We start from the raw sequence: 23,634 nt of genomic DNA, 5'->3' as shown, positions 1-23,634 counted from the left end.
CCACAGGCGGTCTGCGGTTCTTTCTTCGTGTGCGTTTAGGGTCGACTGTCCTTCTCGGCAAAGGGGGCAACACCACTGTATATGGCGACTGAAGTCCGTTGCTCTCGACCCGAGAAACAGCTATCTCGGTCATCTTGGTGGCTAATCAACAATACTGTCGGACCACCGGACACAATATATAGGGCCCAGGGTGGTCATCCCGAAAGAACTGAATGGTCCATTCTCCCATGATGCGTCCGCAGTCGGTTGCAGCGCACGCGCAGTTTTGAACCGTGCATTTATGAAAGAATGAAAGGGAGGCCTTCGGATGCTCTGCCTCTGAAGTGACCGATCGAGATACCATGAGTGGATGGCTCATATCTGCATAGTTGCAAGCTTTCCTCCTCTCTGCCTTCGAGCCTAATGCAGCAGAGAGCCGTGCAGCAACTATAGGCTCCCGCTCATACACGTATATAGTCTTCTTGCACCTCGGTAGAAGTGGAGGCGACCTTAAGCACTCTTACATGAAAACATGGTTCTGAGAACGCCGCAAGATGTCCCCGTTTCAACTCGGAGAAGTGGAATTATCTTTCGCCACTACAGTATATTGCCTTTATGGTTATAGCGCCCCTGCTTGCCTCCGGCGTAGCAATACCGTCATCAGTTTCTTCCGCCGTTAGCTGGTAGGAGTGCGCATTCAAGCCGTATACATAGGAAGATTTACGAAACTCAGAAGAAAAACGAGTGCGGCCACACCCTCATTTTTCCACGCTACATACTGCCGCATTATACTGAGAAGGTGGTGTCTCTTCCAACGAAACGATGACATCGGAGTGAAGTGCCTTTCGGTTCTGGTGTTGGTTGCGACAGCTGGTGTAGTGCTGAAGGTGAGAACTCGCACGCATTCTTGCTCACAGAGTGGGGTGCGGCGTTCATACCGAGAGACTTGGTGAGCTGTCACTTGCAATATATATGCGATGCTTGTACAGATCATACGATAAATCACATGCTGAATCATTGGGGTGTATTATGTCAATGCCGGAATGAAAATAAAACAAGGCTACTTGGACACCTCACCCAATATATGGCAACGTCGGCACGTACGTTTTATCGTGAATTCATTGTTTATTATCATATGTCACCTTATATATATCACGCTGTTAGACGACAGTTGTCTGTATATGCGTGTGGGGCGAGCAGCGACAGTCAACAAAAAAGCGTTATTGACCTAGAGGAGCACAATTTTTATAGGACGAGCCAGGTGCATGCAAGGAATGATCTGCCTCTTTGAATGCATCAGGACTTTCAAGGGCTTATAACTCTTGCACTCTTTATACGGAATCGTATGGTGTAAACTGCTTGGCGCCCCCAGAAATCAATGGAAGAAAGAAAAAAAAAAGGGGGGGGGGGGCGAAAATGCGGGAGCCTTCGTTGCAAATAAGGCAAAGTCGGCCTCGGTTCCGATGGGAGTTGGCAGCGATGCGTTTCGTGTCATTTGACGAGGGGCGCTACAGAACGCGCGCAGTCGGTCAATCATGCAATTCATGATGCGGTGCGTCTGTGGGACACTGAGATAATTCGTATCTGATTTCCACAGTGGAGAACCTTGAGTGACGAGTGTTTCTCGCTCCTGGCCTGAGAAGATGCAGCGCGCATGTTCGCAGGCCCGAAGAGCGAAGTGCTCACGAATATATCGCGGTCACGTGTATCTGTGTCGCCGAGCTTGCGGAATACTTGCACTCAATGCACGTCGAAGAGCTTAGTAAGGGAGGCGGCCACGTAGCGCCGGAATCAGCGGCAACTGTTGAAGCGGCGGTCTTGTGCGCCTCTTTTTCGGTCGGCGCCGTAAATGGACGCAATCGCGGCAGCCGTGACCCACTCCATGAAATGAGCTGCATGCTTGCCTATGTGTGCCCCTGTCTGCGAACACTGGTGCGTACGCATCTTGTCTACCTTGCTCGGAGACGCTATATGGTGCGCGTTGTTACGACCTTCTTTCTTTCTTTGTTCGAATTCCCGTGGGGTCCTAAAACTGGTCCCATATATCCAGGGATGCAGCATCAGAGGGAGCCGCCCATGAGCCTGATTAGCTTTCCGTGAGGCGTGCCTTCGTTTCTTTTCCGGGCCCTGGTCGCGCGCCTCACTAGGTTACGTCGGCTGAGCCCCCGTCGGGCTTTCATTAACAAGGAGCAGGATTCTTCCGGCATGCTAAACTAATGGCACGGTGCACGCGATGACAGAGCCAACGCGGTCTCGCGCTGCCGGTTCGCATGGCGCAATGAACCGTAATAAGAGGAGCGCTTTTACGCGCCCGAGCCTTCTTGGAAACCTGCAGGATAATCGCCTCCGTTAAATGGCAGCGCGCTCTGCTGGTCATGTGGCGGAGAATTGACGGTTTTCCCGAGTGCTTGTCGACCAACTCGTCGAAACGAATAGCCGCTGGCTGTGCGCCGCTTAGCTAAAGCAGCGGACGTTGGACTTGCGATGAAGTAAGAAGCGGCTCGCAAGAACGAGTTGAATGCACTGTATTCATTTAGTAATTAATTGGGTTTCATATCCAAAAGCTACACCTGGACTGAGAAGGTGCCGTAGGGTAGGTATCGGAAACATCCTGTAGAGTTGCTGAATATATTGGCATATACTCCTCCCTTCCCTTTGACATTAATAGAAATGAAGCCGGGAATCGGTCTGTCATCTATAACCGCAAGCTTCTTGCACTGATAATACTTCCCGAATGTGCTTCAAGTTCAATGGTACTAAAGGCTGTTCATGAGGTAGGCACGCACACTAGTCAGGCAACTCTACACTTAAGGCCGTTTAAGAAGGAAGACCACCTCGAATGACGTCCAAATCACGTTTCAAAGCTCCTCTTGCCTTCCGTGCTCAGACCACGGCAGCGACGACGTCTTTCTAGGATGTGCAATCATTTCGCAGTCTTCAGACGCCTCGTTCACAGAGATACACGTATGCTATATGCTAGTCCTTTTGTACTGGTTTACGAACCAAACTTGATTGAATATTTTAGCTAGGTCACTAATCTTTCGAACCACTTATCAGTTTGCAAGCCTTTCGATTACGGAAAACATTCTCGCCTAATAATTTCGGTTTTATCAAGTTGGACAGTTTTACTGAGACCTCAGTAACGGGGGCACTTGTTTTGCGTTCTGCGTCATAGAATATACAGCAGACATCGAGAACAGCTCCCCCAAAAGCTGCACGTTTCTGTGCACTGCAGCAGCCCGCGCGGCTCGTCGGCGCGCACCTGCGTTTTACCTCCCACGGTTAGCGTTCAAAGCCATCAAGCGATGATGTGGAGCGGCCGTCATTTCGCTAGGAAGTGGAGCGAAAGATACTAATCGCGGTTTCTGAGCCCACCAGTTGGAGGTGCTCGCGGCGGAACCAGTGCAGGGACTAAATAAGCGCTAGCGGTCGCCACGAATCCATTGGGAAGATTCGAGAGAGAGAGGGAAAGAGCGTGGGATGTTCGCGCTCGACACTGCGCACGCCTCCGCTCAGGGCACTGTTGCAGCCCAATTTGTCGGCAGGAGGGACCGTCGCGTAGGCTTTGCCAGGAAACCGCGAATAATGCAGTGTAGCCGCGAGATAGAGGAGCCGTGACGCGAGGACAGAGAAGCGGTCCTGCAAGGTTGGGTCCGTGACCGCGCTGGTCAGGAGCGGCCGCACGCCAACCCTTCTGCAGAGGCAGAGCCCCTCCATCTACCGGGTGGCCCCGCGTGAAGCGGGCGTCCATTTATAACACAAATAATAATGGCGAGCCAGTGGCGCAGAGTTGCCCTGTTCTTGGCCGTTCCCGAGCCTTGATGGAATATTGCCACTGTCATAGTCAGCAGTTACTTCTTTCTGCATCATGCCTATATCGTGTACCCTTCTGCAGGTCTCAGCAGCACTGCTTAACTAACGATAAGTGCTGCCGAGATTCGAGGCGATGCACGCATCGCGGACGCTTACACAGCGGAAACAAAATTTGCCAGGCCGTCGTCGTGTATAAGCTTGCTGTTATTTTTTTACCGTTTCTGGAGCCACATATATAAGTGGACCTTGAAGGACATCGTACGAACTCTTTCGTCAGTATTATTATTTCTTTTTTTTACTGGTCCGACGCTCCCGCTTTGTCTCGTTCGCTGGACGCCATTGCTCATGCGTCGCTTGCTTTCGCAAAGGCAGGGCCAAGGTACTCAGCGATTCCCGGCGCCTTACAGACGTCTGGTATTCTCTTGGTGCAAGAACCTCGGTAAACTCCGATTGAAGGAGACAAGCGAGATATAGAACGCTTCATGAAAAGAAAAAGGCGAAAAGCACCGACGTTCCTGTATACTTACATTTAAGAGAACTTTATAGAACCCCTAGGGTACCAAAATGAGTCTGTATATCCCTGCACTACGGGGTCTCTGATATACTGTGCAGTTTCGGGACATGAAAACCCATAGCGGTGTATGAAACCCCACAGCGCCCTCCATTCGTAGTAAAATATTTTTCGTCTCAATTTTCTTTTTTATATATATATATATTTCATGAACGCACGTTTACACTACGTGCATAAAAGCTTCTGTCACGCCACAAGCTATATACTGACATGTACCAGGTCCCTTTTGACTAATCTCCTCTTCAGGCATATTGTGCGCCGGTGTGAGACGACATCGGCGGCGACAAGATTAGATTACAGCGTGCACTTACACGTAGAACGCCCATACAGCTTCTCGGAATCCAGTTGCTCGGTGGCGAGACAGATATTCTATACAAGAGTGCGCTTCCGTCCGCCGTAGCGATGGCGTAATCATGTCTAGTATATGCCACTCGCCTCTTTTATATTTTACTGAAAAACCGGCAGCTTAAGATGTCACAGAAAGTCGTTTGTGATGTTGTTCTCTATTTTTAGTCCTAGCCGTCACAGTTGAAACACCCGCGGAATACCGTGCCTGTACTAACATAAGCTCCACAGCGATTATGACTGTACCCTGACAAGTATTTAGGCTTGGAACCACAGCTCGTATATGATCGATATGGATTGTCTGATGTGCACGTCCGCATCCGTTGCCTTTGGGAAGGACACGCACACGCGGTTTGTCAGTGACGCTGCGTCATGCCTTATACTAACACATGTTGACTCGGTAAAAGATAAATATACGTGGTAATGCGAATAGATCTCGTCATCTGCCCCTTTCACGAGGCAGTCGGGCCTCCATTCAAGGATGCCATATACCAAGCCCGCACTGCAACACTATAGTCTATTCCATTTCTTGCCATTTCTGTATGCTCGTGTGAGTTAAATCCTTGTGTTTCCGTTTATACGCGCTACAATATTATTCGAAGGGATAATACAGAACGAGTCTTCATTTGTGAGCCCTCACTGTCAACCTGAAGCCTCGCCAAATTGTCGGCCATGTCACACGTTGTAGAAGGAAAATAAAACACAGACGACATTTGTATGTATTTCTGCATGTATTTCTATAGTATAATTCTGCTGCCTTTCATGGCTTCCACTTTTTCTGCGTTTTACTCTTTCGCTTTCTTGGCATTCGGATGCTTCTCAGCGTTATTACACCAACTCATGCTCTCAGGCTGACCTTGTCTCCTGTAGCTACAGAGTAAATTGCCACATGCTGTCGTTGCTGTCGTCTCGCCTCATTACGCGAACAAACCGTCCGAGCACTCGCCCTTGAACCTTCGCTGCAATGCCCGCGACTTTGACCCTTACACAGAAGTACTTACCTGATGCGTCCCTCCCCGGCATTCACCTCAGCGTAATTAGAAGAGCCATAAAGTTGTTACCAACCAATCTTCATATTTGTAATGTCTAATAATAATAACTTCTGGGGCTCTATGCGCCAGAAGCGCAATATGATTACGAGACACGCCGTAGTGGGTGACTCCGCATTAATTTTGACCACCTGGGGTCCTTTAACGGGCACCTAAATCTAAGTGCACCGGTATTCTTGGATCGCGGCCCCATCGAAATGCGAACGCCATGGCCGAGAATGGAAACCGCGTTCTCGAGCTTCTGGGATGTCGAACTTCTCGAGTGGAATCGCTTTGGTCCCCTGCTGCTTTGATGGCGTGCTACAGAACGCTGACAAATTAACCTGGTCGGTATTATCCTATCGTGCATAATAAGTAGGCCAGCAATCAATGCTTTAATCAGAGAAAAAGTTCTCAGCTGTAGGCGGTCCCTGCCGGAATTCTTCCATTTGCCTGAATTGTGATAGCGTCCCTTCCCACGCTGCCTGAAGCACTCATAATGTAAGTATGAATATTTTGTTAGACTAGAGGTACGTGAACAAGTATTACACGCCCTCCGTGTATCCAGCCCTGGAATTAAAAGCAGAAAGAACGATATTGCTGGCATCCGCAGGGCGCCCGCTCATGACTCCGTTTGTCAGCGAGTGCGTTTCCGTGACAGTCGGCCGGTGCGCTAACCCTGGCGAGGTCACACTTGGTCATGGGAGTGAAGTCTTGAGCGCAGGCGACACCCGCAGCGAGCAGCAGCAGCGGTGACCCTCGCGAATAGTGTGGTGCCCCCGCCGCTATGGCAGCCCGACATTCCGCGCGAGGTGAATGGTTGGAAAGGGCAGTACATGTAAGCGGCCGGGGACCGGTTCAGCCATCAAGTACGCACCGCGCGCGGCTTCACTTAGGCGCGATAAATTCCTGTCAGCGCGAGCTGGCGGCGGCACGCGGGCTGGCTGTGCAGGAAGGCAAAAAAAAAAAAAAAAAGGAATCGACGACAAATGCCCGTGTTCTTTTACGCGCCGGGACAGGCAGCGCGAGAGTGGCGCGTCCGTTCGGGCCCATATCCCCAAGCGCGTTTCAGTTATCGATAAGTTCTCGACCTTTGGCCTGCACCGCAGGCGTGGATGCCGGACGTGCGGGACGGTGCTTGGGTCTTCGAATGAATTCCGCTTGAGATCCGGAGGCACGGAGTCGTGAAGAAAACAGCAGGAGATGATTTAAGGTCGTGTCGCGCGTGTGCGAATGCTGCGTCCATCGCCAAGAGTTCGTTCGCGGCCAATCTACCGCGCTCTATAAGACCTCGAATAATTTTACTCGCTGCAGAGAGCACTGTGCGTCTACACGGGTGGACGAATCCCGAACGATAAAACGACCCCCATCCATCCGTGCATTCAGGCCTTCACGAAGGAGAACTCCGTGCGTTTGAATGTTCGTGCATACGTGTGCATATAGCGTCGACATATGATGGCGCAAACTACTCCACGGCAAGCGTTTTTCGCTATGATTGCACAGTCCGATCTAACTTTGCACGGCCATTAACTTGATACGCGCAGAAGAAGGTCTCTTTTGATTACCTACTGTGCCCTTCATCATGCGCCACTCCGGCGTTGTCCGCACAGCTGGGAGAACCCGACTGTGTTTCAAGGCTTTCCTGGGAAGAGAAGGAGAGGAGTGTGGAGGCTGCAGCGCACGGACAAAGCTTTTGCGCAGCGCAGTGTGACAGTTATATTTTCCTTTGCCTGCCACCTCCGACAGCCGCCGTGAGACCGCGCGCTTCGTGTGGTGTTTGAACAGCGTGGTCCCGTTGACCGGGGCACCTGTGACGCCCGACTGCGAAAGAGACTGCGCGAAAAGCCAATGTCTGGCGTCCTCTCAGTGGCGCAGTTTTCTATAGAGTTCCGATGTCTAGCGCAGCAAGCTGCCAGCACGCCGCTGACGATGGATATGTTTAACGTATAACGTTACGAATTCGTTCATCGCGTTAATCGCATGCCCATCAAACCTCACTTTCATTCTTTTGTCCGCCATGAAATGACCCTTTACCGCGCACCACGTTCTACGTACGTAAGAGCACGAGTTCTGCTTTCTCTTCGCTCTCATGGAGTATAATAATATCAGAGACACCATATTGGGCGTGTCGTTAGAAGTGGCTACCGCGTTGCGCAGACCCATGTGTCAGGAAGCATTTTCCGAGCGAACAGCGTCCGATGGCATAAGAGGGCTTCCGTAAGAACTTAAATAAAAATTGTGGGATTTTGCGCGCCCAAGCCAAAGATTATGGGACTGCGTATTATATTCGACCACCTGGGGTTCTTTAACGTGCATCTACATTTAAGTGTATAGGCAAGCGTTTTGCTCCCATCAAAGTGCTTCGGCCAAGAATCGAACCTACGACCTCATGTTTAGCAGTACAACGTCACAGGCACTAATTAAGACACCGCGGCGGAGCTTATAGGACATTTCCCCCCTTTTCCCCCTGGACAAGCAGGAGAGACTGCAGTCATACCGCTGCAAGTAATGACATCTGCAGTCTCGTGCGCAGTCGCATCTTCGGTGATGTAGCGCAGTAACTCTCCGTATTCTAGCCATTGCGCGGGAGGCCATTTCTCATTCTTGGCGCACCCCAAGGGTCGTGTCAGGGAATACTTTGCGCACTACGTGCGCGTCGGGTGTGTGCGTTACGCATTAGAGGCGAGCCTGCTCCATCACCCCACGTGACTGCGCATGTCGCAACCCTCGTTATGCGCAACCGACGCTTTCTGCACGATCCGCGGGCCAGTCGCCAGAGGAATCATCGCTTGTTTTGGCTTAGTGACTAAACATGACGTCCGTGTAGCTAAGGAAAACAAATTGCTCGAGCAATATTGCGCACGTACTTCCCTCGGTTATGCGTGCACCTAGTCGAGCGCAAGAAGCACGCCGCGCTCGAGAAGTTATACTTGGAGTAATGTGTTCGAGCAACCGCCTCGAAGATAGTCACACACCGGCTAGACTTCAAGGACTTGGCCCTATGAGAATTTGCGTGAACTTAATGATACAAATACTCTCAATAGATTGGGCATCAAAAGCGGCATACGAATGTTACCCGCAGATGGCAATAAAATTATATCGAAGTTTTCCTCGGGTGATTCTTACAATGACATTGAAATGGCGGGTGCGTTGGCGGATAAACCCGACGACAGAACTAGGCCGTTCCGTCCATCGCGTTTCGAAGTAGTTAAACGCCGTCTCGGAAAGGCCGCATACAGGTTTCTCCCAAGGCCTTGTTCGTCGCAATGTCGATTCCCGGCGGCCGGGCACTTTCAGTCGCCAGCCTAGAAGCGTTGGCAACGACGCGTTCGCGTGTCATGCGAACAGCTCAGCCTAGGGACCGTAGCTCAGCCACGGCGACGGAAGAAAGTTCCGAGAGCGGAAGAAAAGAAAGTTCGCAGCCCCGTGCGCTAGACAGGGGTCTGACGAGTCACGTTTGTAAACCCCCCTGTGGGCGTCATCTTGCTGAAGACTTCCCGACCGCACACAGATGGTGCGCTGCGCGAACGACTGCGCGAGATGCTGAATGCTGAGGAGGGTGAGACGGCGTCTCTTGATGCCCTCTGGCTTTCCCGCGAGTGTCGCGACTTTTCAACTTTTCTTTTTCTTTTATTTTTTTTTTGTCTCGCCTCTGGCGTCGTGTGCGTGTGTTCGTTGAAATAACTTTTTTTAGCCAGGTTCTCGTAGTCCGTTGCACCCTCCATCGTAAGAGACACGCCCCCTATTCTCCCTCTCTCTCGTTTCCATGACGTAACTGAATCTCCAGGGGAACTAAAAACTCGAACGCGCCATGACAATGTCCAGTGTGGGCACTTGTGAGAATTTATTGCCCACTTCCTCCTTAATTCTTCTTTTCTCTGAGTGTAGTGAGATTTTAAACCTCCTTGAGCGAGATGGACGGAATTAGATACCAAGCGCTGAAGAACGCACACGAGGGTGCCAGATAGGTGGGGTGATGATGTTGCGAAGTTCGCAAGCATTACATGGAATGCGCTCGCGCAAGACGGGCTAAAGTGGAAGGCATTGGGAGAAGCCTTCGTCCTGGAGTGGACATATATACTATTTATTTATTTATTTATTTATTTATTTATTTATTTATTTATTTATTTATTTATAATAGGCTGGTGATGATGGATTCGGTTGGGGGCACGACGTTTCTTTGCCTATGTGGTTAATCGTCGTTAGTTACTCGATTGCCTTCGTGACGTGAAACCATCTTCGCTAACATATCTTTGGCAATGATGATGCTGTTTGTGATGCATATTCCTTGCATCGCATTAAATATTGAATGCGGAATTGAATGCACCCGTGTTTACAATAATAAAAAACCGCGCACTTACGTCTTATTATTACGCTTGCACCGAAAATAAATGGTTTCGAAGTATCTCTCTCTCTCTCTCTCTCTCTCGCTTGCTTCTTTTTTCTTGTATCTCTGACGATCCTCGAGCCCATTCGATTGACCCTGAAAATTGTGTATGCAAGGACACCTGCGTGCTTGGGAAGCTTGAAGGCATGCACTTCTCGCCAACCGACTTGCATTTGCTCGAAGAAAGAAACACACCGACAGAGAGGCAACAGCTAGGTCTCCCTTGTTTCCTAGTACACACACACAAACATGCGGCTCACCCGGCTCTGTGTGTGCATGAGAAAGCAGCTCAAGTGCCGACACGCGCGCTGCTGAATCTATTAAGTCTGTGGTCATAAAAAAGAGAAAAAAAAAAGATGCGTAGCAAGCAGCTTCCTACTTGGCCCGTCTGCCAAGGTGCGCTCTAGCAAGATTTATGGCGTTTAGCGTCCGCGCCGGCACAAGACTATCGCATAAAGATCAGATAGGGCATAGGGAGATTGAGAGTAGCTCGCATGCAGCGACAATGAGAAACTTCGGCGCAAGTGACAAGACGTCCCTTGCTTTGCTCCTTTAATAGACTACAAAAAAAAAGCGCTTGTACGTAACTTTTAGAGGGAAATTTTCTTATCACAAACCATTCTTGGCATCATCGCGGCCAAATGTTATTTTCCAATGGAAGTCCCGTAATATGGCGCGGAACAATAAGTCAATATTACATTGCTATCAGAGTTGAACAGATCTCGACGGTCTTGCGTCAGATGATTTAAGTGGGCGTGGTGCCTGAGATGTTAGCACGTCATGTTAAGTCGTTCTTGCGCGTAGGTGTGGCGATTTGCTACCCGTCGTCTTCTAAGAACGCTGATTATATTGAAAAGAGAACAGGATGTTTAACCTGGTGATTATCTGTGCTGTATGAGATAAAAAAAACGAAAAAAAAAACGTGTAGTGTGCGTTGTCATTGCCCGTAAAAGAACACCAGATGGTAAAATTTTCCGGAGCCCTCCACTACGGCGGGCCTCATAATCATATCGTGGTTTTGGCACGTAAAACCCAAATATTATTATTATTATTATTATTATTATTATTATTATTATTATTATTATTATTATTATTATTATTATTATTATTATTATTATTATTATTATTATTATTAAGGTAAGGAAAAGAAAATAATTATACAGAGTAAAATATATAACACTTAATCTATATTAACTGAATTTAGAACATTCTGTATCGTAAACACCGAGACCACCGTCCGACTAGTCCAGTGAAGCAAGAGACAGGCCGAATGTTGTTCATAACAGCCTTGCCATTCTCCCACCTTTGTGTACGTTTACACGTTTTGAAGCGTAGCTTTCGGTTTGAGGTCGATGTAGCATGATGCGTATTTCATTACTCGCCCGAAGCTACGATTTCTCAGGTCAGCATGTGCGTATTTTATTAAGAAGCTGTTGCTGCATACAGCACGGGCAAATTTTGTTTCTGCTATCTTAGGAGTGATTCGCACGATCTGTATTCGACGTATTAAGGCGGCGGTCTCACTCCGGCGGCACGAACACGTCGTTTTTGTCACTTTTCCAACCGACGCGGCGGCTGTTCTCCGTGCTTTATATAGTTGACTTATATATCATTGAAAAGCTTGATCTTTGTACTTTTCAAATATATTTATTAAAAACAAGTCAACCATTAGTATTTGGGGATGGATAGCCAAGAATAAGCGCAAGTTACACGGTTTTGGCTGACTGTGCCTCAGCAGTGACCATTTTTTAAAAAATCTGCTACAGTTACAGCACTGTTCTTTGCGCAGCACATTCAAGACATATTTACCTATTTTCTCAACGTAGCAAATTGATGTTGGACTTCTACTTTTTTGTTGCTGAGCTTTTGAAAACAGCCAAATTTAGTAACTTCCGCAGCAGATTGTCCAGTAACTATTCGCTAGAGAAAGTTCATTTTCGGGGCGTATGTAGAGGATAAGATTTTCCGTCTGAATACCCAATTTCATCGATGTGCACGTGCTACTTTTTAAATTATATTCATCTAAAGTGGGCGATATTCTCAATATAGGGACCTACCGTGACCCATTTTCGTGGAAAGCTACTGAAGTTCCATGGCCGAATTTGCACGTAGAGAAACTATAGTCCCCGATCTATTTCCTGGACCTAGCGTTTTTCAATAAAGCAAGCAGAAATGCGATACGAAGCTCGTAAACTGTCTTAATTTTTCATGCTGAAAACGTCAACAAAAGTGGAGTAATCTTCAAACTGCGCTGAGATCTCCGCATGCATAGCTTAAAATATAATAGTTACGGTCTCCTTATATAATTATACACACTAATCACACACAAATACTGCAGGAACACTGAGAAATCTGCATTATTCCTATCACTACAACGAAAATCTTCCTCTAGCGCCACCTAGACGGACAACACGAAAGCGCTGCATTGGAAAGCTCCCCGTCTCCCCGACTGTGGCGTTCGAAAACACTTTACTTCAGGGGAGAATGTCAACTTCAGACCATGCCCCAGCATCTGCAAGTCTTCTCTTTTTGTCTGCCTTTCAGACGGCTGCGCGGGAGAGCGTGAAAGCAAGTGTGAAGCATGGGCGCCTTGGGGGGTGCAAAGCCGTCTTGCATCGCGGCTGGGGGAGGGGGGCAGAGAGAGATCTGGCATAGCTTGGGTGGGGGCAAGTGCCGGTGTGGCTGGAGGGGGGGGCAAATGCCGATTTTGCACAGAGAGTATGGGGTGAGCGTCGTCAAGTGAAAAAAAAAGAAAAGCCGTACTCTCGGAACGTCCCCCTCGTGTGCGTGCGTATGTTTGTGGCCCCACTCGGGCGACCACTAAAACCGAGGGGTGTGCAACGGCAGACAAGAGAAAGCAGAAAAACGGGCACTGCGCGTGCGATGCGAGGGAACTGAGTAGATCTGCGTGGGCGAAGTATGTTTTGAATAGCACCTCAGCTTTCCTTTTCTTTCCTTTTTTTTAGAAAAAATGTCGTTTTCCAGAGGTGTGGTTTGCTGGGCTTGTTCATATGAATCCACAGCAATAAACATCATAAATACGAGATAAGGCACACATATATAGGAATGACACGACAACTGTTTTGTATTTGCTGCGTGTTCCTTTCTGCCACTGCTAACAAACTAAACACCGCAGAGTTAAACTAACTAAATTAACAATTAAACACAACTAAGATGTATACCTCCGCTTCTAAAAAATGTAGGCCACTCGAATTTCTTTGGTACCGGCTTCCTTTCCTTTATGCGTCGCAGCATTTTCCCCGGGCAAAAGTGCGTGAGCGCGAAAGTAACCCATCCCGTTCAACTGGGCTTGCTGTGCTCTGTACTTGCTAGATTAGGCTACAAGCGGAAACTTGGCAGGATACGCTCGCTCCGATTCGCCGTCTATCATATACTTTGGCAAGTTATGCATCGGACTGTTTCGCTTCAGGACGTGGGTTCGATTTCCGCCTACGACAGGCGCATTTCCATGGCAACGAAATCCAGGAACACCCGCGTATATATTTCCGTGCACTCTAAGTGTTCAGGAGTGCCCCATATCGGCGTTCCTCATAATTACATAAGGCTAGCTCCAAGGGGACGCGGGCGTTTGCGAACTCTTCACTCTGAGTCGGAACACCGTGCAACAAGGCGCTCGCGTGGTTACCCTGCCTCCGCCCCCGCTTCTATCACGCGCACCTTTAGACAGCCTGCGGTTACAGCCTAGGAACTGCGAGCTCACTTTGCGTATTTCTCTGATTCATTGCTCTTGCTTTGAATGATTGTACTTTGGGGTGTGGAACGCGGTTTCTGTCAGCCCAGTATCGCAAACTTCACACCTAAATTTGTATACCTGTTTGCTCGAATCACAAATAAAGTTTATATAAAAAGCCTTAGTGGTAAGCTTCGGCCGTATTTGCGGTCACCCTGTGGCATGTGCGGGCACATATTCATTGGGATTTTCCGAATGGTCTACTCTACATCTCTTCTGGCACTTGGATTTGTATGTTTCGGCCCTAAATAGTAGGCCTCCTAAGTTTTTTTTATTTCTTCAGTAAACCTCCTCAGGCAAGGTTTTACAAACGGCAGGTGGGTGGCATACATGCGTGATACGCTTGGGGTCCCGGTTCGTTCGCTGCTGTATATCCTTGTGCGCAGACCATATCGGTGACTACGCAGCAATTCTTGCGGTAGCGGGAATTTGCGTCCAATGCTGATGTGGTGAGCTGGAAACCCGAAGTATGACATCGTTCCACGCAACACAGCTTTGCCGTCGGAAGACAGTGACATCCGATTGATAGCCTCCGGCCGGGAATCTTAGGCGCGTGCCTGTAGGCTTGTGTTGCTGCACTGGCGGCTGAAATCAACAGCTATTCCTCGATATCTGCGCAGTGCATGCTGTTGTGCTCGTGACACGCGATCGAACACCTCCTCTCTGTTTTCTTTGCTCAGCTCGTGCTTTATCAGCCGCCGCTTTCGCCTGAAGGAGAAACGTTAGGAGCTAACAACTCAACGTCTTTGGAAAGTCTGCCGTGCTGAGAACTTGCGATGTCTGAGGATAGCGGGTCGTAAACTCGTAGCGTGAGTCGTAAGGCTGACGAGCCAACGTAGCCGAACTGGGACTTGCGCCTAGTAGCCAGACAAGAAGAGAAGCGTTTTTGAAAACGATAAGTTTATAAAAAGTATAGTTGGTATCGTTGTGCATAAAACACGTTTACATGAAAGCGACAGATGCGCATCGCGTTCATGTTAACAATGGCAATTCGCTAGGAAGGCGCATTGCAGTAATACGTCAGACAGGGATGGTATTGCGAGTCCCGGTCGAATCACAGGCCGTAAATCACGAAGAGAGTAACGGTGGCCTCCCGTCGTGCGAACTCCGGGCGTGCCTCTTTCGCTATAAGGTATTCATATTAGCGCAAAGCAAAAAACAAACACTCGAGAAGGAATTGGAAGGGAGCAGACAGGTCAGGCGCTGAAACCTTTCTGCTTCCTCCCACTTCTCTCTGTAGTCTTTGTTTCTTTGTTCGCGCTAATATGTATCTCTTTGTATAGTGGTTCATGAAGGAGAAAAAGGTGGTAATTTTTGTCTCCCGTGCTTCAGACACAAGCGCATGTATCCCTCTGACATCAATGAACTCGGCCAGCAACCACATGGCCGCTGCGGCGAAGAGAAGACGAGGGGTTCTGTAAACGGCGTCGCATCGCCTTCCCGAAACGCGCTTGCAAAGCCGATGCGCTACTGTCGCATTCATGTAAACGGGATTATAACCGGCCAGCTGGGGCGACTCCATTCATTCAACAAGACGCCGACACGCCGTCTCCACAAAATGGTCTCCACGTTGTCTGAGTGTGGCCCAGTTCATCTTCCCACGGTAGGGAAGTGTGCCTGCGTTGACAGTTTGCCGTAAACCGGCACGGCACGCACCTCGTTCACACGAATGCGACAACTGGCGCATCGCATCCATGTAAACGGGTGTAAGCGCTGGAAAGGCGCATCGCACAAATGCGCCAAGCAGGTGTGGATTTCGAGGGGTAAGCCGACTCATGGACCACCTTACACAATTGAAGGGGAACGCCGGCCCCTCCTCGAGTCGGCCTCGAGTGCACCTCTTCGATACTACACGACAGCTGCGGGGGCAGAAAGCGAGGACTTCTCGGGAGGGTTCATGCACTCCATGTAAACGGCGGCGCATTGCTCTAGGAAAGGTGATGTGCTACCGCTGCATTCTGTCGCATTCGTGTAAACGCAGCTGGAACGCGGCACTGTTTCCCACGGCAATGCAGTCTAATTGAGTTAGTGGGGGAGACAAGGGTTTCCCAAAAGTCTGTAGGCTAACCAATCCTTCCCTGGGAAGAAGGGGTGCACTATGCACGAGGCAACACCACCAAGACTGGTGTAGTCTAGACCCCACGAGTACAGGAGATGGGGCATAACATCCACTGTGCTAGCCTGAAGCTGAGAGGCAGCATGGGGGGGGGGGGGGGGGGCGATTGAGCGAGGATGAGAGCAGGTAATAAAATGTGTGCTGCAGCACGAAAGCCGACAGTCTGTGCTTAGTAACGGGAGACGCTAGAGAACGGAACGCATTTCATTCGCATCCACTGGTGTCCACTGCTCGCGTAGATTTGAGCTTCTCGAGCGTGCGCTGTGCACTCTTAGAAAAGAAGTTAGTAAATGGTTAGTAAATGCTTGCATTTACTACTTTCGAGCGTATTTTACTACCATCGCGAAATCTGTTTACTAGCCAGCAGTTAGTAAAGGTCGTAAAGTGCTGCCTTCACTAACCAGAAAGTTTACTTGGTGTTTTTAACTAAATAACTACTAGCCACCCACATTGCCAGATCTTTCGTAGATGCGCAGTATACTTTGCCGTAATCGTGACAGTCTTTAGCAAAATTTAAACAATTTTTGTTTTGTTGATTACCTTGGAATTAAAGTTTCGTGCTACGTGATGGCACGCATATAAGCAAATATAAGGGCACACGACAATGTGTAGAAAACATCAATTATTCTTCTAAATTCTATGATTGCCAACCAGTACACGGTGCATAGGAGCATAGTCTTCAAGCCGCTGCTACAGTAGATATCAGCTACGTAAAAGTCTTGCTATTCTGTGTGTGCACTTGCGTGTGTTTTCTCATTCGTGATCAATTCATGCCTCTATGTATGTTGGTTGCTTTGTGTACCTACCACGGTAATTACATGAAGTAATTAGCGGCCATTCGTTAATGTACGAGGACAATGCCACTTCGTTTTTTTAGTCCTTTAGGTACTTTTGTAATAGAATCATCTTTATATGGCAATGCACACGCACATATAAACAAAATAGGCGTAAGCCAGGGGCGTAGCCAGAAATTTTTTTCGGGGGGGGGGTTCAACCATACTTCATGTATGTTCGTGCGTGCGTTTGTATGTGTGCGTGTATATATACGCAAGCAAAATTGAAAAATTTCGGGGGGGGGGGTTTGAACCCCCCCAACCCCCCCCCCCCCTTGGCTACGCCCCTGGCGTAAGCCTCTAATTGAGTTGTTAGCGCGGTTACTAACAACTTAGTAATGGACTAGCCATTCGAGCTAGTACTATTCACTCACTATCTAGGTAGCAAGTTCCACTAGCCTGCATTTTACTACCTTCACTTACTAAGAGGCTAGTGTATTTTGTGACAAGTAAACGGTTAGCATTTAGTCAGTGAATATGCCGACCTTTTTTTTCCAAGAGTTGTCGCAATCGGCGAGCCACCCTTTGCCTCGGGCGCCGGGACGGAATAAAGGCAGCCGCCTCACTTTGCGGCGATAAGGAAGACGCCGGCTGTTTCTCATGCACCAGGAGGTGCATGGTTGCAATTGCTCGAAACAACACCATTGTCGCTGGTGCCGAAGCGGTAATGCGACACATGGCGCCTTTGTGCCCCAGGAAAGGCCGTGACGCCGAGTTTCCGCCGAAGACGGACCTCGGACTACCGCACTGTGCGTCTCCGGCTGTTAGGCCGTCTACGCTTCGATCAGCGCCAGCTTGCTGTCAATTACTGACAATTTGGGTGAAACGACCACTCATCATGTTATTGTAACGAACTTTATTGAAAATCAAAATCCTATTGAAATAGCGTACGCGAATAGAGAAGTCGTTCCCCCGACAAGAGAATAACGCACCAGGACCATTCATGCCACGCATATATGTCGCTGAAGACGTAATTGCTTCAGCTCTGTCATACAAATGGTTTTGCGGTTCATCTGATGCTTTGCACACGGTAACATGATAAATAAATGCTGCATCAACCAAAAGATGAATTGATACTACTCTGCTGAAGTTTCAATTCAAATGAAATAAATGACGGTACGTATAGCAGGGAAAACTGTGCTGCTTAGGCAGTTAGCACGGGTTTGACACCGTGGGTCAGAGCGGCAGCGTTGTAGCACGCAATTGCCAAACTACCCGTCTTTCGAACATTCGGAAGCTTAGGTTACATTCGGAAGCTTATGTTACACGGTGAAGGAAGAGCACAGCTAGTCAAATAGAATTTGTCTTCTCCTACAGACGAACGAGAAGTTGTGTCGGGTATAATGAGGGGAGGAGGGGGGGGGGTGGAGGTGTTACACACAACCACTGGGCGCGTTTCTTCCATGGGGGAAGGAAGGAGTACATACGAGTTTGCTTACACCCCGTGTTGCAGGTCAGGGTAAAACTGTGCCGTGTTCCCAACAAGGGCCGCAGAAATAGCGTCACGACCCTCTACAGGGTATCACAAACGGCAGAGTTTTGACAACGGGACAGAGTTGAATGCTATCCTGGAGGCAGTCTCGTCTTTATTCTTTCTTTTTCTTCCTGTCAGACCACCATGTCTCACGTTCCAGCACAATTGCAGTGACAACGATGTCTTCTGCATACTTTTGGCGCAGAAAGATTGCTGTCAATTCTACTGCGCAAATATATATATATATATATATATATATATATATATATATATATATATATATATATATATATATATGTAACACACTCAGAAACGACGCAGGGTTTCTAGGTTCGGTAAAAGATTCTCAGAAAAGTCAGACACGCGTGCGAAGCAATTTTATTTACGTTCCGCTCGGGGTCCGAGCTTTATCTGATGAAGCTTAGACCTCCAGTGAAACGTAAATAAAATTGCTTCGCACACGTGTTTTTTTTTTTCACTTTTCTATATATATGTGCGTGTGTGTACGCGAACAGAACTTCCCTGAGCATTTGCAAATAATTCATAAACTGTGAATAGAAGCCCTCATGTCACCACAATTATTTGGAGAATAATTACTGCATAATTATAGCGTTCTCTCTACAAAATATTGCTGTCAATTCTTTCTCGAGAGAAATAAAATCTTTAGTACATAGATCGATTGTGTCAGGGTGTGTAACGGCATATAGAGTGGTAGACGTAAGTGGCTGTTTACTTGAGGAAGTACATAGAAATGGAACAAAGAAAAAGGAGAGTTTATTATGATGACCGCTGTCTAGCTCAAGCAGATGACTGAGTAGTGACAATCAGTAAATGAGTAAACGACAGCGACAGAGGGGATTATTTACATAAGTACACTGTACACGGAAGGATGTGATGTCTCATGGTTCGCTTGTGATGTGACCTCCGCGATAGAGTTTGTCACCCAAACCCGCATTTCGGCACTGTATGTCACGGAGAGCAGCTGGCCAGGCAGCCTACGTGAGCGGTTTGCAGCGCAATTGTTCCTCCCGTGAAAAGAACCGCACCGCTGGGGACAGGGACAAGTGAGCGAGGGTCATCACAGAAGGAGAGATAGAAAGAGGCGTCGTTGAAGGGGAGAAAAAAAAAAGCAGCCCTTGCGGCAGCGGCGCGTAAATAGTAAAGAGGCACCTCTTTTCTAGTCAGTGGCATGGGAGTACGAAGGCTCACTGGGCCGTGCTTTTTTTTTTCTTTGGGGGGGGGGGGGGGAGCGGGCGGGAAGGGGGGGGGGCGTGAAGCACATCTGAAACTTTTCAAAGGAGCAGCGGCGCCCCTGAAAAGAGTGGATTAGTTGCAGCAGGGAGAGGCTCTTCGCTGTCGCGACGGCCGGAGAGCGCATTTTCCTCTCTTTTTTCCAAACGTGACTTGGTGGCGTCTTCTGGCGGCTCAGAATGAAACTACACTGCAGTGGAACCCCCACCTTAAATACGAATTAAGGAAATTTCTGTCGCCTTGATGCTCTAAAGAGCTTCTATAGAATGAGACTGCGGTTCACAAGATCGATATTTTTTTATTTTTTTTTTATGGCAACAAAAAACCTGCGACAAGAAGCTTATTGCATAAAACCCTGTCAACCGTTTCTGCCACTGATCAATGCGCTGAATGTAGCTTGATTTACTTTGACAGTCAATGTCAGTGTGAAATTCCTAAACTGAAATTTCCTGAAAAATTGGCTTCTGTTTTCGTCTACTCTGCCACCGAATTTACGAGAATAGCCTGCACTGATTTTAAGCGAGTGTTAAGGCGGTTAATTCAAATTCGCATATTATTGCGTTTCAAAACTTATCGTCTACAGCACTGGCCTTTAAGAATGCGAATGATAGATGTCTCTTAGTGCCCTGTACGTATTATTAGGATTATTGCGTAACATGAGTCCTTATGACTTTAATTTCTCAGCAGTCCGAAGCCATTTAATAAGTACCCACAACGCGGTGACACAAATTATTTGCTGGAAGTTATCATGCTTGGCCATTTCCAACTGGGCAGTTTTTGTAGAAGTCAATTTTCTCTTCCAGTCCGACGTCGCTGGCGCAGCTGTACGTTTACAATCACACACATTTTGGCGTTCCTTGTGTCATTTCACAGACAACTGAAACGATCGCCATGTGACGAACAGCGGAACATCGGTAGAATTCAGTGAAAGCACCTGATCTGCTACTTTCAGCCATTAGGAAGGAGCTGACAGCAATGGCTACAAATATGCCCATTGTAGCGACTGTTGCCAGCGTGTGCAGTAAAATGCACTCCATGAGGAGGTTGTTGAACGTCCGCGCCGCGAGAATCGACGCAGAGCGCGACTCGATCGGCGCGTGCTCAGTGACTCGAAGCAGGAGAGTCTTACCGCAAAGACGTGGCATGTGGTGACCGAGAGACCAATGGCCAGCGGCGCCGAGCCCTGGACGTCGAGCCGGTTGGCGTCGCAGACGCCGAACACCGTCAGCACGAGGATGAAGGTGATGCAGGCCTCGACGCCGAGACCCATGAGCGGCGTGACGCCCTCGGCGAGCGACGTGCCGCCCAGAGCCCCGTGTCGCGCCTCCGGAGTGACTGCGCGCAGGATGGCAGCGCCCGTGATGCCTCCGATGAGCTGGCTGCACAGGTAGAAGAAGCTGCGCAACAGCGACACGCGTCCCACGAACAGCATCCCGATGGTGACGGCCGGATTCAGGTGCCCGCCGCTCACGTGGCCAAGTGCCTGCACCATGCTGGCTACGGTGATCCCGAACCCGATGGCGATCTGCACCATGGTGGCCTCGCCCTGTGGCTTCTCGGGCGAGCCCCAGTTGATGCACGAGCCGCAGCCGATGAGCACGATCACGGCCGTCCCGATGTATTCGGCCACCATGGACTTCCACAGGCTGCTCGTGGCGGACACCTCGTCGATGCCGCAGAAGGAACGAAACTGGCGGACTCGGCCCATCTTCTACACGTGGCTCGCTGCGCTCTGAACGAGAGTGGTCTGGCACAGGGTGGCGTCAAATCTAAGCGGCTCTGCGGGGTCTCCGACCGTGTCAAGTGGAACACGACGCGCACAGTCCTTGCAAAGACTGCTACCGACTAACTGCTCGCGCAAAAGAGCTTTGCAAACGTTCTCTCCGCGGTCGATGCGCTCTGTGTGGCCGCTACTCTCTCGAGAACACTTGACGGTGGGATTCTGGACGCGTAAACGACACCGGTGCAGATCCGATAGCGAACGGACGATTTCTCAGACAGCTTTGATAAAGCCGGAGCCCGCGAGTCAACTTTTAGTGGTTGCCCTATCTTTTGCACTTGTTTCTTTCTTATTTGCACGCCCCCCTTTCTCCCTCTCTCGCCGCCGGGAGCAGGAATGGATACGCGGAGGGATGCGCGTCCTTCCTCCTCTGCGGGCTCTCCTCGTCTGGCGTCACGTGGCCTTGGCAACGTCACGCGGAGAGTAGAGACACTCGACCGAGGAGGAAGACAAGGCAGAATTGATCTGAAACGGCCGGCGAGAATGCTAATCGTTTTTTCCGTAAGCGGCGCGGCGGCTAGTCAATGGGGAGGTGTGCTCTCTCCATTTCCAGCATCGCCGACCTCCTCCCGAAGGAGAGCCCCAGCGAAAGAAGCTCCTGTGCGATGGAGTCTCCCGGGCCTCTTTCTTTCGTTCTCTGGTTGCGTCGACTCTGTTTCTCCCGCGCCACACCTCTCGCCCTTTGATGAGCAAGCGGCATGGGAAACACGATTGCGTTATGGCGGTGGTCAGCGATGTTCTTGGAATAGATGCGGCTGATTTGCGCCGGCACCTGAAAGGCAGTTGGGCTAACGGTTTAAGGGGGGGGTCCCACTGCAGTGTAGTTTCATTCTGAGCCGCCAGAAGACGCCACCAAGTCACGTTTGGAAAAAAGAGAGGAAAATGCGCGCTCCGCCGTCGCGACAGCGAAGAGCCTGTCTCTGCTCCAACTAATCCATTCTTTTCACGGGCGCCGCTGCTCCTTTGAAAAGTTTCAAATGTGCTTGACGCCCCCCCCCCCTTCCCTCCCTCCCGCCCGCTCCCCCCCCCCCCCCCCCCCCCCAAAAAAAAAGCACGGCCCAGGGAGCGTTCGTACTCCCATGCCACTGTCTAGAAAAGAGGTGCCTCTTTCTCCTGGTAGTATAACTATTTACGCGCCGCTGCCGCAAGGGCTGCATTTTTTTTTCTCCCTTCGACGACGCCTCTTTCTATCTCTCCTTCTGTGATGACCCTCGCTCACTTGTCCCTGTCCCCAGCGGTGCGGTTCTTTTCACGGGAGGAACAATTGCGCTGCAAACCGCTCACGTAGGCTGCCTGGCCAGCTGCTCTCCGTGACATACAGTGCCGAAATGCGGGTTTGGGTGACAAACTCTATCGCGGAGGTCACATCACAAGCGAACCATGAGACATCACATCCTTCCGTGTACAGTGTACTTATGTAAATAATCCCCTCTGTCGCTGTCGTTTACTCCTACCTCATTTACTGATTGTCACTACTCAGTCATCTGCTTGAGCTAGACAGCGGTCATCATAATAAACTCTCCTTTTTCTTTGTTCCATTTATATGTACTTCCTCAAGTAAACAGCCACTTACGTCTACCACTCTATATGCCGTTACACACCCTGACACAATCGATCTATGTACTAAATATTTTATTTCTCTCGAGAAAGAATTGACAGCAATATTTTGTAGAGAGAACGCTATAATTATGCAGTAATTATTCTCCAAATAATTGTGGTGACATGAGGGCTTCTATTCACAGTTTATGAATTATTTGCAAATGCTCAGGGAAGTTCTGTTCGCGTACACACACACACACACACACACACACATATATATAGAAAAGTGAAAAAAAAAAAAAAACGCGCGTGCGAAGCAATTTTATTTACGTTTCACTGGAGGTCTAAGCTTCATCAGATAAAGCTCGGACCCCGAGCGGAACGTAAATAAAATTGCTTCGCACGTGTGTCTGACTGTTCTGAGAATTTTTTACCGAACCTAGAAACCCTGCGTCGTTTCTGCGTGTGTTACACATATATATATATATATATATATATATATATATATATATATATATTTGCGCAGTAGAATTGACAGCAATCTTTCTGCGCCAAAAGTATGCAGAAGACATCGTTGTCACTGCAATTGTGCTGGAACGTGAGACATGGTGGTCTGACAGGAAGAAAAAGAAAGAATAAAGACGAGACTGCCTCCAGGATAGCATTCAACTCTGTCCCGTTGTCAAAACTCTGCCGTTTGTGATACCCTGTAGAGGGTCGTGACGCTATTTCTGCGGCCCTTGTTGGGAACACGGCACAGTTTTACC

General features: G+C 49.0%; 1 protein-coding gene across 1 annotated transcript in view; it reads right to left on the bottom strand.

Moving 5' to 3' along the window:
- Positions 1-21,783, bottom strand: part of LOC119377683 (aquaporin AQPAe.a) — a 36,663-nt gene extending 14,880 nt beyond the window's left edge. The window contains exon 1 of the mRNA XM_037647046.2: positions 20,678-21,783. Coding sequence (XP_037502974.1) covers positions 20,678-21,256 — 579 coding nt within the window. The 5' untranslated portion in view covers positions 21,257-21,783. The remainder of the gene's footprint in view (positions 1-20,677) is intronic.
- Between the last annotated feature and the right edge of the window lie 1,851 nt (positions 21,784-23,634).

The sequence above is a fragment of the Rhipicephalus sanguineus genome, chromosome 1 (assembly GCF_013339695.2).
Source record: "Rhipicephalus sanguineus isolate Rsan-2018 chromosome 1, BIME_Rsan_1.4, whole genome shotgun sequence".
Classification (NCBI taxonomy): domain Eukaryota; kingdom Metazoa; phylum Arthropoda; class Arachnida; order Ixodida; family Ixodidae; genus Rhipicephalus; species Rhipicephalus sanguineus.
This window is presented reverse-complemented; position numbering and strand designations above follow the sequence as displayed.